Here is a 12,889-nt window from a genome sequence, read left to right on the forward strand (position 1 = left end):
CTAGTCGCGGCTACAAACCGCCCAAAAGCTCCTGTTCCCCGCCCGCCCGCGGCCGCTTACCCGGACGTTGCCCCGAGCCCCGACTGACCTGCGACCTGCACCAATTTATTGCCTTACAACTTTTACCAACTCTTTAGCAAAACTGCGACAACTTCAACGTCTTTTGAATTAATTCCTATACAAACTTTGAATGCTTTAAACGGCATAAATCTACCGTCTTTAACAAAAATTAGAGACATGTTTTCCGTATTTAAATACTTCTTTAAAAAATATGTAACAGTTTTTAATAAAATATACAGGAAATCTCAAATCTATGTTCATAAATTATAAAACCACTACCACTTTCCGCATAATATTTAATTAATTCTATCGTAGTAAGGAGTAAACAATTTTCAGGGGATAACTTGAAGCGCACGGCCCGCAACTGTCGAAAGGTGTCTGAAGCACAAGTTGGTGCATTTCACACTTATTAAAAACATAAAGGAGAACTATTAAGTATTCCTCACGATGTTTTCCTTCATCATTCAATCAATTTTAAAAAGCACCAAATTCCAAATTCAAAAGTACGTTTCACAAATTCAAACCCTGAACCTCTAAAGTGGAAGACCAAATTCAATACCAATAAACTCTCATCGCGTAGATAGGGAAATCCTTAACTTACCCCTCCATAAACCAAAAGTAGTAGGTACTCTTAAGAACTGTTGGAACTTGAAACTTTATCAACAGGGCTAGCGCGTCCCTACATAAAATACCTACATAACTTGTATCGGGTCGGCAGGACCACAGTATAAGGTATACGAGTATATCCTTATACTGTGGCGGTACTGCCGCGAACGAACCACGGCTTCTCCTTTTTATCTACGTAAAACTTATTTAAAGCCTGAAGCTTTTGTTCTAATTGTTCTTAACAGTAACTTCAACTGAGACATGAGATTTACATTAGTTAAATTCGGCGTCTGGAAAAGTTCTGGTTACATATTTATTCACATCTCAGTATTTTGCAATAAATTTATGAAATTCGAATAATGTTTTGCAATTATTGAAGGAAAAATACAAAATCTGTAACTGAAGTGGAAACAATGACACATCGACTTCTACCGCTTTGTGTTTTGCGGCCACAAATATGCTTAATAACATTTTACGCAATCATGCTTCATAAGTAAACCCCATAAATAGTTTTTGCGTATTATAATAACACGAGTCATCTATCTCATAATTTGCAATTTGTTCTGATATACTAGCTAAAACCACGGGTCCACCCGCGCGGAGTCAGTACTCTTGAAGTAAGAGGATGTTTTAGGTCATAATCTACCGTGCGGTCCAAATACAAAATGGTAGACTTTGTTTGCACACACTTAAGATTTTTTTAAGAACTCTCTGACGTGTAGGTTTCATCACGATGGTTTTCTTTGCCGTTTATGTAAGTGATAGTTAATTTCTAAGCTACTTTGGCAAATCAGAAGTGCGTGCCAGGGAATTCAAATTATGACTCTCAGTTGTCAGCGGCGAGTAGCCCAGTAGACGGGCAGACGCGCGACAAATATAATTTTACTCCCTCTCGCAGAAGTAGCTCGTTAGACATGATTACAAAAAATTGCGTCTATATAAAAGTTACTAAAGTGTATTAAACTAATTTATTACGGACGTAACAACATTATCTCGCTCACTTAGCATTTTTTCTTTTACATATAGGTAATATCTTGAGGCATGTCATACTAATTAGGTATCTCATTGTTCCCTTAAACAAGTTCTCATCATGTGTTACAGTAATAATTGCACTTATTCTAGTATCAGTATAAACAAATCGCTGAAAAACCTGCTTTAGCTTTAGTACATACTTATGTAGGTAACTACTTATCAAAGTCCAATTCCGTCGCGATTGCCAAACCTCGCGAGACAACAGCCCAGAGCCATTGATTGCAGTCAATAGGAGATCATTGGGACATTTAATCGGTCACCGAGGGCACGCCGGCCTCTCATTCCATCAATTGGCAACTTAAAGAGCAATGAAAAGTAATTACCAAGGCGGCCGATTCTGTACATTTGGGTGCGGTCTTCAAATTTAGACAAATTATCCTCCTTATTACTCACCTCGAAATTACATTCACTATCCCACGTAACCACGCTCACAAATAATAAATAATGGATACATTTTATACGACTTCCATGTGCAAATTTACATTTAACTATAAAATTCTTGGAAATTTCAACTCGAAGCCCGGTAATTTAATTGAATCATTCTGTGTCTGTCTTAGCGGGGACTCTTTGTACGTATCAAGTTGCATGACATATGCTAAATTATACCGCCAACCCTTTTAATTTAAATTTATATTAAAAAACATCAATGTATCGAACATGTGAAATGATTACGTTAGGTACCTACACTAAGCAAGAAATGTATTATTTCACCAAGAAAAAATTTCAGATATATTTCGAGTTAAACTGAACCATCTTATAATTTCTAAGGTTCCGTATTCAAGGGGTTTTACCCTTACGGAACCTTATTACTGTCTCCGCTGTCTGTCAGTCTGTCACAGGACTCTTATCTCATGAGCTTATTTAAATTTATATGTAGTAGGTACGGCTTTAACACAGTACTATGTACTCATACTCGTATATCAGTGGCCATTACGACAATCAAAAATAAAAATACAGAGGGTTCCCTATATAAGAAACTGGTCTTTATGGTTTAATTAATGAACTATTTCAAATTTTATAGTATTAAACTTCTCTGTGATACGGTACCATCGATTTGCGAGTTCGACTCGCACTTGGCCAGTTTTTATTAGATATACCTAAGACCTTATAACAAAACAGACAATACCAAACAGAAAATGAGTATTTTTATATTTAGTCTGAAATCTACTTAAGACGGACTGACATGTCATGTAGATCGTAAACTGTTACGGACTGATATGATCAGTCCGTAACAGTTTACGATCTCAAACACGAAGAATTAGATAAGTTAGAAGAACCAACGCCAGCAGTTCAACCGGAGAGCTACCACCCTTACTTTTTCTACCGTGAAGCAATTTTTGCGTGACGGTGGACTGACCTACATTTGAGGCGAATAAGGCGAATTCCCTCAGGCGCCCATCTGCAAGAGCGGCAACTCATTTGTGATCGGCATTTGATGGAACTATATGAAGCTGGTTGCAAATGTTCGCAGGTATAAGTGACCATTTACCATCAGCTAAACAATCTTATAAAAAAGTTCTCAGTTATTTATTTTACAAAATCCGCTATTTTTTAAATATCGAATGCATAACAACAATGTATTAAGATCAGTTGTACCTCCGCCTACCTAACCAACCCACCCATACAGTTATTGCAACATTGATAGTGTAACTTTCATTGCATAGCTTGCATCAGTGAAGCAAATGTCGCTTTGATGCATTTTCAACGACTATATTGCGTTGTTGTTTATTTTCTTACTTAACACATCTACCTATTTTATCCATATACCTCACAAAGCGCTCCATATAACACTACGTTAGCACGGAAGGTGAATTCAAAGAATACGTGTGTATAAAAGTAATCTCAATATTAACACGAAGAGCGTAGAAATAGTAGATATTGAAGTATAAAGAAATGAGTATCATTTAACTTAATGGACAACGCGCTAAGGGGACTCCGGTTGCGTTCCTTTGGAGATCCCGGAGTCCTTTAATACGCAGAGCCAAGGACGGTTGGATTAGTGCGGTAAGAGTCCAACATAATCCTGTGTTCCCACGGCATCGGGTACCTTATGAAGGTTTCCCCTTCGTGAACAAAAAAAAGGTATCAAAATGAAGGTATCAAAATAAAGGTATCAAAATAAATGTATGTTTATTAACAACAAGTTTATTAACAAACTTTCTGTTATAAATTATACGAAGGTCAATAGGTTGACTATTCGAAAAAGCTAAATATATTATAGGCAATTAGCAATACAATAAGGCCCACCCTTATCCTTACCCTTATTAGGATAGTAAATCCTCCAATGGGTTCTCTTTATTATTTAGATAGTGTTTCCTGTATGAAACAATTCCTCGATTATCACGAGTAAATAATAATAGGTATTACAGCGAAGTTATATGTCTATACAAAATGTTAAGTTTTTAAAAATATAAAATTGTAAAATTTCGTTAAAATAAGAAAAGTAATCACGATGAAATAAAAAGACTTCCATGGTATATTAATACATTTATTAGTGTTAAAATGAATATAAATTTGTGACGTACGTAAGGTTTACAATAACACTACATGGCACGGGCGCGGCGGCCGCGGGCGACACCGATACTAATTACTACCACACTACGAGTATCTAGATACCGAACAATCAACAACATTAAACTGTTTTATTCCTAACGAATATTTGGTGACCATCGAGCTCGATGGTGGCGACAACGTTTGGGCTAGGCGAGAGAAAATTACTTTTATTGTTCTAAAACTTATAGAAGCATATCTAAAACTTTGTTAGATAAGATAGGTTTACATAAAAATGTAAAAATATGACTTTAATCACTGCCGACAGTGTCCAATGGACCCGTCCCGCGCCGGTTACGAACACTACTTACGACTAACTTGTTACAAGCACACCAATTACATACGACGGCCGCCTTTCAACCCTCGCTCGGCTCGTTAACATCAAATCCTGAAACAGTCTTCCATGGTGACCTCAATTCTATCGGCTTCAACTTTAACTACACGACAATAAATACTATGGAAAAGTAAAACTAAACCGATTAGCTACACACATTCGGCATTAAAGATTAATGAGTGTTTGAACTTTGTAAAGGACACTACACTTGCACGTTATTTTAAACCAAATAGCTAAGCTCGTGTTGGGCGGCGCTCATTTTACACTAACCGGAAAAAAATCAGTCAGAATAAAGCATCGAAACAATGTTAAAACAAAACAATAAAACTAATATTAAGGCAAAAAATAAAGTCTTCAATATTTGTACTCAGTTGCAAACAGATGCCGACGAAATGCAAGAACACGAAGCTATCAAATAATACTGAATAAAGGTTCAACTTTTACAATAAAAAACCTTACTAAAGACTAAAGTTATTTACTTTGGGTGCTTTTTATTTTTTTATTTACACTGTAACAAATTAAATTTTAACAATTTATTTTACTCAAGATGCAGATTTATGTAAAACCAAGTAGTGTTCCAGCATCCGCAGACACTGTTAGAAAGTTCATCACATAAGAATAACAAATGGATAGATAAATCAGTCTCAACTTAAACCTATGTTAGAGTAAATATGGCAGAGTGAGATACGTGATACGATTAGACCGCGGGGCAAGCGAGGGCAACTCGTGTGTACATTTCGTGAGGAATTTCAATTTGAAACCGATGTCAAATTGAAATTCCTTTTGTTCCATTAATTAATTTCATATTAAATAGTCAGTATTTTCAGAAAAAAAATAGAAAATCTTATTGACAATGTTTGTGATACATTATTTTTTATTTTTCTTGATAAATATTATATTGCAGGTGCTCGCCTCGCTTTGCACAACGCGGTCCTTAAGTACAATTCGCAGTCTTCTAGCGGGCTCCCGGCATCGTAATAATAAGAAATATAACAAAAAATATATTATGTGCTGCAACTGGCGCTACCGTCGACCACACTACCAACAAACTGCAAGGACAGTAGCGCCCTCTGGGCAGCGTGACAAGCCTCAATTTAGAATTAAGAACAGCAATACAACACCAGTACAATATACCTCTATAAGTGTAATAACAGTACAAACTTACAACTAACACACATTTGGTTACGATCTTACACTACTGTCAGTGTTGTTAGTTTAATATCAATTGTTAAACCACTTCAAAAACTTATTTTAAAATAAACATTAGTATTACATTAAATACTTAATATAGTGATACATATTAAATATTCTGGACTGTCTTCAACATATTATTTTTGGTCACAGAATCCCAACTCGATACTTTTTCTGTAAGATTTAAGGGAAAAATATGATTGACAGCACTTGGTTTAATATGACAATGGAATTGGATAGCTGCTGTCTTTTGAGATTAATTATCAGTCTTACAAAATTTTGCCTCACTTGGTCAAATAGGAACAAATCGTACATACATAAATGCAACTTTTACTGCAAACACATACCTGGACAAATTAAACCTTTGCGAAAAACAAATTAACAACGGAACGCAATGGACACCCCACCGTACTAATTGTACAATAATAGGTGTGTATTTCATTCTATTGTAAGAAATATTTTTGTGAATAAAATAAAAAAAATATCCTAAATTTGGATATTGCTGGCATGAAAGTAAAAAAAAATACAATCACTTATTGCTTTAAATTTTGTTTAAACTGGAAAGTTTGCATAAAGTAAGCCTCATTATCAAACAAATCATTAGGTATTTAATCATTTTTGAGTGTGCGCCTGACATACTATAATTTTTTGTTACAATATTTGAATATTATTAATCATTAAGATGACCAGATCTTAGCCAACTGGGTTTAAGTTTCTTACACTATTAAGACACTTTATTTTATCAATTAATATTATAAGTATCATGATCAATCATAGATTAGTAAAGATTACTCACTCCTAACAAGAAAATGTACCCAGTTTTGAGAATTTAAATAGTTGCGTAAACAAGTTTTGCCACGTCTCAGGGCTAAAATGCCCCTAAAATATTTGAAATAATTATTTATTTATTACGTAAATTACGCAGTATTAGTTATTTATTCGTAAATGGTCTCTAAAAATGTTTTTATTTGTCAAGAATTCAAAAAATAACTTACTAAAATAAGCCGTTTGTGGCTTCATTCAATTTCAAGGCGGCGAAGTATCTTTACTAATCTATGTGATCAATATAGATTTTCATCTATGACTAGCTTCTAGGTATGTACTATAATTTTGTATAAACTTCTTAATCGTTTTATTTTATGAAATATTATAAGTATAGAAAGATATAAAATTATTGAAATTGTGCACTGGAATATTATGCTATTTAATATTATATCAGAGACTTAATAAGTTATGTAAAATATGGCAGTGATACACACTATCTTATTTATTACATTGTAATGTAATTATTTGTAGAAGTAGAGAAAACTAAAGAACAACCACATTTTAGAATAAAGTTATTGTGTACATTATGCATGGTTTATCATCGGGAGATCAATTATTATGAATTGATTAACATAGTAAGATTGTATTGACATATGCATTTAATATTTAAATCATATTATATGGACAGTGCCATATCATGGTTTTACGATTTTAAATAATTGTGGGATACCGTGTTTAGCGTAATTAAAGTTTATTTTGATGAGATGAAGTATATCTTTTCATACTGTATAATCAAAATAGAACATTAAATAAAGATCATTGTTGGATTTCAGACTTTTTCTTATTACGAAGATGAGATTCTCTTGAGAATAACGTATTTTACTATTTTTTATGTTTCATGAACACCAATGTCTTACTGGTGGTATCTCTTAATCGGCAGGACGATTTCTCATAAACATTAATCAAACGAGGGTATAGGTACATGTGGACTATTTTAAACTCGTATAAATATATATCGGTAAAAGTAATACATTTCTTTTATAACATGAGGAGCAATAAACAAGCATGCTCATCTGATGGCAACGGATCATCTCCGTTTATGGGCACTCGTAGTCGACATCAGATAGGATTACGCTGTTTGCCCACCGCCATCGTCACCGAGCTGGTACCGATAATTAATGACGGCGTCGAAGTAGCGGTATATACATTTACTATAGCCGCTTGTCCACCGAACGTCCAACACCCGAGCACTGTCATCCCGGTTGCCAATATTTCGAGAAGATCGGCGCGATCCTTAGATCGGCACTGAGATTTTGACGGGCCGATGTGCCGGTAACATAAAATACATTGGAACTTGTCCATACACTGCTGTCACACGCGTGACAGCAGGAATAAAATGAATTGCCGATATCGGTCGCGGGGGACAAACTATCGGCGTCACGACATATTATAATCGGCCCCAAAATAATCTCGTTCTCGGTATCGGCTCGGGGACGGTGCGGTGGACAAACGACCTTAGGGTCTCACATGAGGTCGGCTACAGGTGCCTCAGTTGGAACGTCTGATATATCTTTTTAACCACACCGTTCAAATAGTTAAACAGTGGTGTTATAGTACGCGTTAAATTGCTAGTCCGCTCGGAATATAGAAACTGATCGCGTCGAACAGCAAATTGTAGATATTAGCGGAACGAAGACAGCGGGGGACCCATCAGGGCACCAATCCGTCGCTCGCTCTCGTCCACGGGTACATGGCTGCGTTAGCGTACCCTTACTTTCCGGAGTGCATGCCGAGTAACCTACGCGCATCAACCTCAGAGCGGAGCACACAGGGCAGACGCCCCTAGGCCTTGTACCGGGCGGGCGGGTGCGCGCGCAGGCAGAGCGCGAGCGCGAGCAGCAGCGACAGCGCGTGCGCGGCGAGCAGCGCGGCGCCCAGCGCCAGCGGGCCGCGCGCCGCCCGCGCCAGCGCCGCCAGCACGCGCGGCGCGCAGGCCGCCGCGTGCAGCCCCGCCGCGCCGCGCGACGCCGCCGGCACGCGCCGCGCCGCCTCGCACGCCGCCGGCTCCTCCGTCTGACGACACGAGCACGTATATTTGGGGCAGGTCGCAGAAGGGCGATACGATCTCGAGGGTACCCCTTGCCGAGGCGAATTCTCAAGGGGATGAAATACTCTCAGACTTTTAATATTCTTTCATATTATTAATAATTAATAATATTATATTATTTAAATAATATTATAATATAATAAAATAACATTAAAATAATACCAACCCCACTATTTAGCGGTAAGTACGGGACTCGATCAAATTACTAAGCTGGCAATCCCCCTCCTGATGGTTGAAAGGTAACACCTCGTGCCGCCGAGCTGAGCGTACATTATAGCATTGCAGAAAAATATGCAGCAATCATTTTACAACAAATTACAATATTGTTAACGACCATGTCATCGAAAGTCAAATACGCAACATACTTGATACTACATATACCAAGTTTTTATATTCCAACACATGGACCTATTAGTAATCCTGAACTATCCGTTTTTATATGTATAAATAATATTTTTTGTATTTCAGCATATATTTCTTTTAATAATTATTAACAATGAACGGAAAAGGTACCTCGCAGCAGGAGGGCGGCACCCAGTAGTACGCAGCGGGCGCGCCGACGGAGAGGTCGAGGTCCGCGGCGAGCGCGGCGGGCTCCTCGGTGCCGGCGGGCGCGCGCCAGGCCGCGTGCTGCCAGTCGCGCACGCCGTCCGCGCCGCAGCAGCGCAGGCCGTGCTGGATGGCGTCCAGCAGCTGCGAGCGCGCCGCCAGCCGCCCGTACTCGTGCGTGACGGTGCGGCGCAGGCGCGCGGCCAGCGCCCCGCGCAGCGCGGGCAGGTGCGCCGCGCCCCACCACGCCGCCGCCGCCTCCGCCAGCGCGCTCAGCGCCAGCAGCGCGAACGCCGCCGCCAGCAGCGACGCCGAGCCGCGGATGGCGCCTACCGTATTCATGTAATACTAATTAACCCCTACGCAAATTGTACTTTAAAATATTCGTTTATGTTTTGACTCCGAACGTACCACCGGAGTATTCTCATTTAATAAGAATTTCATAGGTGATACGATTAATCTGAGGCATTTAGACTTTGTTATTAGGATTAGCAATACAACTCTAATCTTACCCGAACTTGACAGATGCTTCGCCATTTCTGACGACTAAAATGGTTGTCAGGTGTGTAAGAATCTACTACTATCGATAACTTTCAACACAAACTGTTCAAGTTGTAAATAGATATGCCAATGGCATGTTACCCATCAGCTCATACTTTTTCTACCACCTTAAAACCATAATTCACTCGTGTTTAATCACTTTCCTGTGTTGCATCCAACATAAGTAATTAAAAAATTAAGGAGAATTTTAAGTGATCATTGAATGCTTGGGCTCCATTAAAATGTATTTCTATGTACAAACCGGTGATGGCGGCGAGCGCGGCCATGGTGAGCACGGCGGCCCAGGCGGCCAGCGCGCACAGCCCGGCGCGGCCCTCGCCCGTCTCGCTGCCGCGCCCGTCCCACAGCGCCCAGCCCGCGAACGCGCACACGCCCACGCCCACGCACTGGAACACAAACGACACTTGTCACTAATGTATACTTTAGTTGGTAGAACCTTTTGTGGTTTGGCTCCGGCGGCACCACGGCACACCTATTTCTGCCTAATAACAGCAGTGTTACGCGCTGCTGTGTTCCGTTTTGTAGGGTGTGGTAAGGGAGACATACTTATCCGAGGCGTTCCAGCTTAGTCCTCAGGGGTAGCGGCACATCTGTGGCCGACCTCAGGTAGGAATATCTAATCCTATCTGGGGTTGATTACAGATGTCCATGGGCAGCAGTAGCCACTTACCATCAGGTGGACTGCATCCTCGTCTGCTACTGCTATATTATAAAAAAAAAAACTTAATAATTCCTACTCTAAAATAATAGATTTATATTTCATATGCATGTGGCAGAGCAGAGAACCAGAATTTTATAACATTTCTAAACAGGGTTTATTAATTTTGTTTGATGAAACCAACCAGCAAAAATGATAGAACGCGGTGCGAATACATGACTGTCCAAAGTATTACTGAGTCAGGTGTTCAGTATTTCACTAAACAAATTTTAATTAAATAATTGTGGAAATATGCCATTTTTTAACAGATTTGAAAAAAGAAAATTCTACCATTATGTGTATTTATGTACACATGTATGTGTTAATATTATTTGTATGTCCGTAATTTTCTAAAACATCTACATAGACTGAATGAGGTTATTGATATTTAATACATTAATTAATAGTTTTAGTTTTACATTTCTTATTAAAAATAACTTATTTATGTACATAACATACATTAAATCTTAGTTCCTGTTACACGCAAAAACTAAGTTACACAATGATGTTTGTTTATCTACACCAGGTGAATGCACTCTATAGGTAATTAAGCAGATGTTGCCTGCAAGCTGTCAATGTCCACACTGCCCTATGCATGTGTTGTGTTTCACTTCACACATCAAATAAACATTTATCAATAAAAAAGTTGTAGTCAAACACTTCACTCTTTAATCTAATCATATTGTTAAGTTTCCTGTACATAAAAAATATGAATATGCCTATGTTTTATTTATAGCACAGTATAATAAGCCAAACATAATTGTATAGTTCGAGCAATATTCATTTTACTTATTAATATCAAAGGTATATATTGACTGAGATAGTGTTATTAGAAACTTGTTATAGATGTTAGTTGTAATATAGAAGTAGCAGACAAGCATGCAGTCCATCTAATGATAAGTGGCTACTGCCGCTCATGGACATCTATAATAAACCCAGATAAGATACGATTCAAATTTGAGGTCAGTCATAGACTTGCCACTATCCCTGAAGACTAAGCTGGAATGCCTTTGAAAAGTATGTCTTCCTTACTATCAAACCCTTCAAACCAGAACACAACAGCCTTAACATTGCTTTTTTTTTTTATAATATAGGAGTAGCAGACGAGCATGCATGATGGTAAGTGGCTCCTGCCGCCCATGGACATCTGTAATCAACCCCAGATAGGATAGATATTCCTACCTGAGGTCGGCCATAGATGCGCCGCTACCCCTGAGGACTAAGCTGGAACGCCTCGGAAAAGTCTGTCTCCCTTACCACACCCTTCAAAACGGAACACAGCAGCGCGTAACACTGCTGTTATTAGACAGAAATAGGTATGGCGTCAGTGTCACTGGAGTTGCACTACAGTATGTTCTACCACCTTATATGTTATTTCATGCTTGTTTTCACAAAAAACATATTTACTATATTATTACTCAACACACAAGAGAGTGGTGGAAAACATTCACACCATTGTTCCATAGCTGTTGGACAATACCGGTACTTCCCACATCATTGTATATCAAGATTATTATATTGTCTAGTCTGCTTGTAACTTAGCCGCCAACTCTATAATACTACAATGTTAGGCATTATAAAATTAGGCCAAATGAAGCATATTTTACTACAAAAGTATTGTCTATTTATAATTAAGTATTATACAAGTTTTACTTATTATTGTAATCATATATTAGTATGTTGATAATATAGTAATTACTGTTTATTAAAAAGTAAAACCCTACAACCTATTCCAATAATTAAAAATTGATCGACTAGTTAAATTACTTTATGTAGATATTCAGATTCTCGTAGTTTGTTAATACTAGTAATGTGCATAAAACTAAATTGACCTAAAATAGTCTTATTAGAAATACACATTACTTTAAAGTTTAAAACACGCCAAATTGTGTAAAATATTATTCTAACTACAAAAACTACATTATATGATAATGATTCTTACCAGGAAAAGAATGTTAAAGATTATTAACAAACATTTCATCAACGAATAGCACCGGGACATGCCCATGGTCGTGCACTTGTTTTGAATTTAATATTCACCACCGAAAACAACTGTATGATATTAAACACAAAGTTATCTAGAGAATGAAGCAATTACGACCAGTTAATTGTAATTTTAAAATTACATTCATTCAAAATTACCCATTTATCTACATGTTTAAAACTCCTCCCTAATAAAGACACCATTTTGTATTGCATTTGTATTGATTTTGTGTATTTTTGACTTGCTTATGACTACAGATTAAAATATAGCAGTTTATAATAGATTATCTCAAAAAAATGTTATTTAAAAAAATATACATAGAATGTTTTAAAAGAACACAATAAATATATATTTATATATAATTCATTTCATTATTAGCAGATTTTTTTTAAATTAAATTATATTATTTATATTGCAATTTTCAGTTTTATTTCTCCTATACTATCTATAGGT

At 37.5% G+C, this 12,889-nt stretch overlaps 1 protein-coding gene across 1 annotated transcript; it reads right to left on the minus strand.

The window, feature by feature from the left end:
- Window positions 1–4,170: 4,170 nt before the first annotated feature.
- LOC140744685 (uncharacterized) lies at window positions 4,171–12,674 on the minus strand. Its single transcript, XM_073076296.1, has 4 exons — window positions 12,395–12,674; window positions 9,997–10,141; window positions 9,159–9,523; window positions 4,171–8,611 (listed from the first exon to the last, which is right to left on the minus strand). Exons 1-4 carry the CDS (start codon window positions 12,458–12,460, stop codon window positions 8,381–8,383), a joined length of 807 nt encoding a protein of 268 aa, XP_072932397.1. The 5' UTR covers window positions 12,461–12,674; the 3' UTR covers window positions 4,171–8,380.
- Window positions 12,675–12,889: the final 215 nt, after the last annotated feature.

The sequence above is a fragment of the Epargyreus clarus genome, unplaced genomic scaffold (genome assembly GCF_041222505.1).
Source record: "Epargyreus clarus isolate Ecla_fem2 unplaced genomic scaffold, WU_Ecla_fem_2.2 ptg000009l, whole genome shotgun sequence".
NCBI lineage: Eukaryota > Metazoa > Arthropoda > Insecta > Lepidoptera > Hesperiidae > Epargyreus > Epargyreus clarus.

Excerpts from the sequence above, each read along its gene's own strand:
- LOC140744685 (XM_073076296.1), bottom strand. The coding sequence starts at position 12,460 with ATGGGCATGTCCCGGTGCTATTCGTTGATGAAATGTTTGTTAATAATC. Across the intron at positions 10,142-12,394 it reads TCTTTAACATTCTTTTCCTG|TGCGTGGGCGTGGGCGTGTG; the intron begins GTAAGAATCATT and ends TTTGTGTTCCAG. Across the intron at positions 9,524-9,996 it reads CGCGCTCGCCGCCATCACCG|GCGCCATCCGCGGCTCGGCG; the intron begins GTTTGTACATAG and ends TGAATACGGTAG.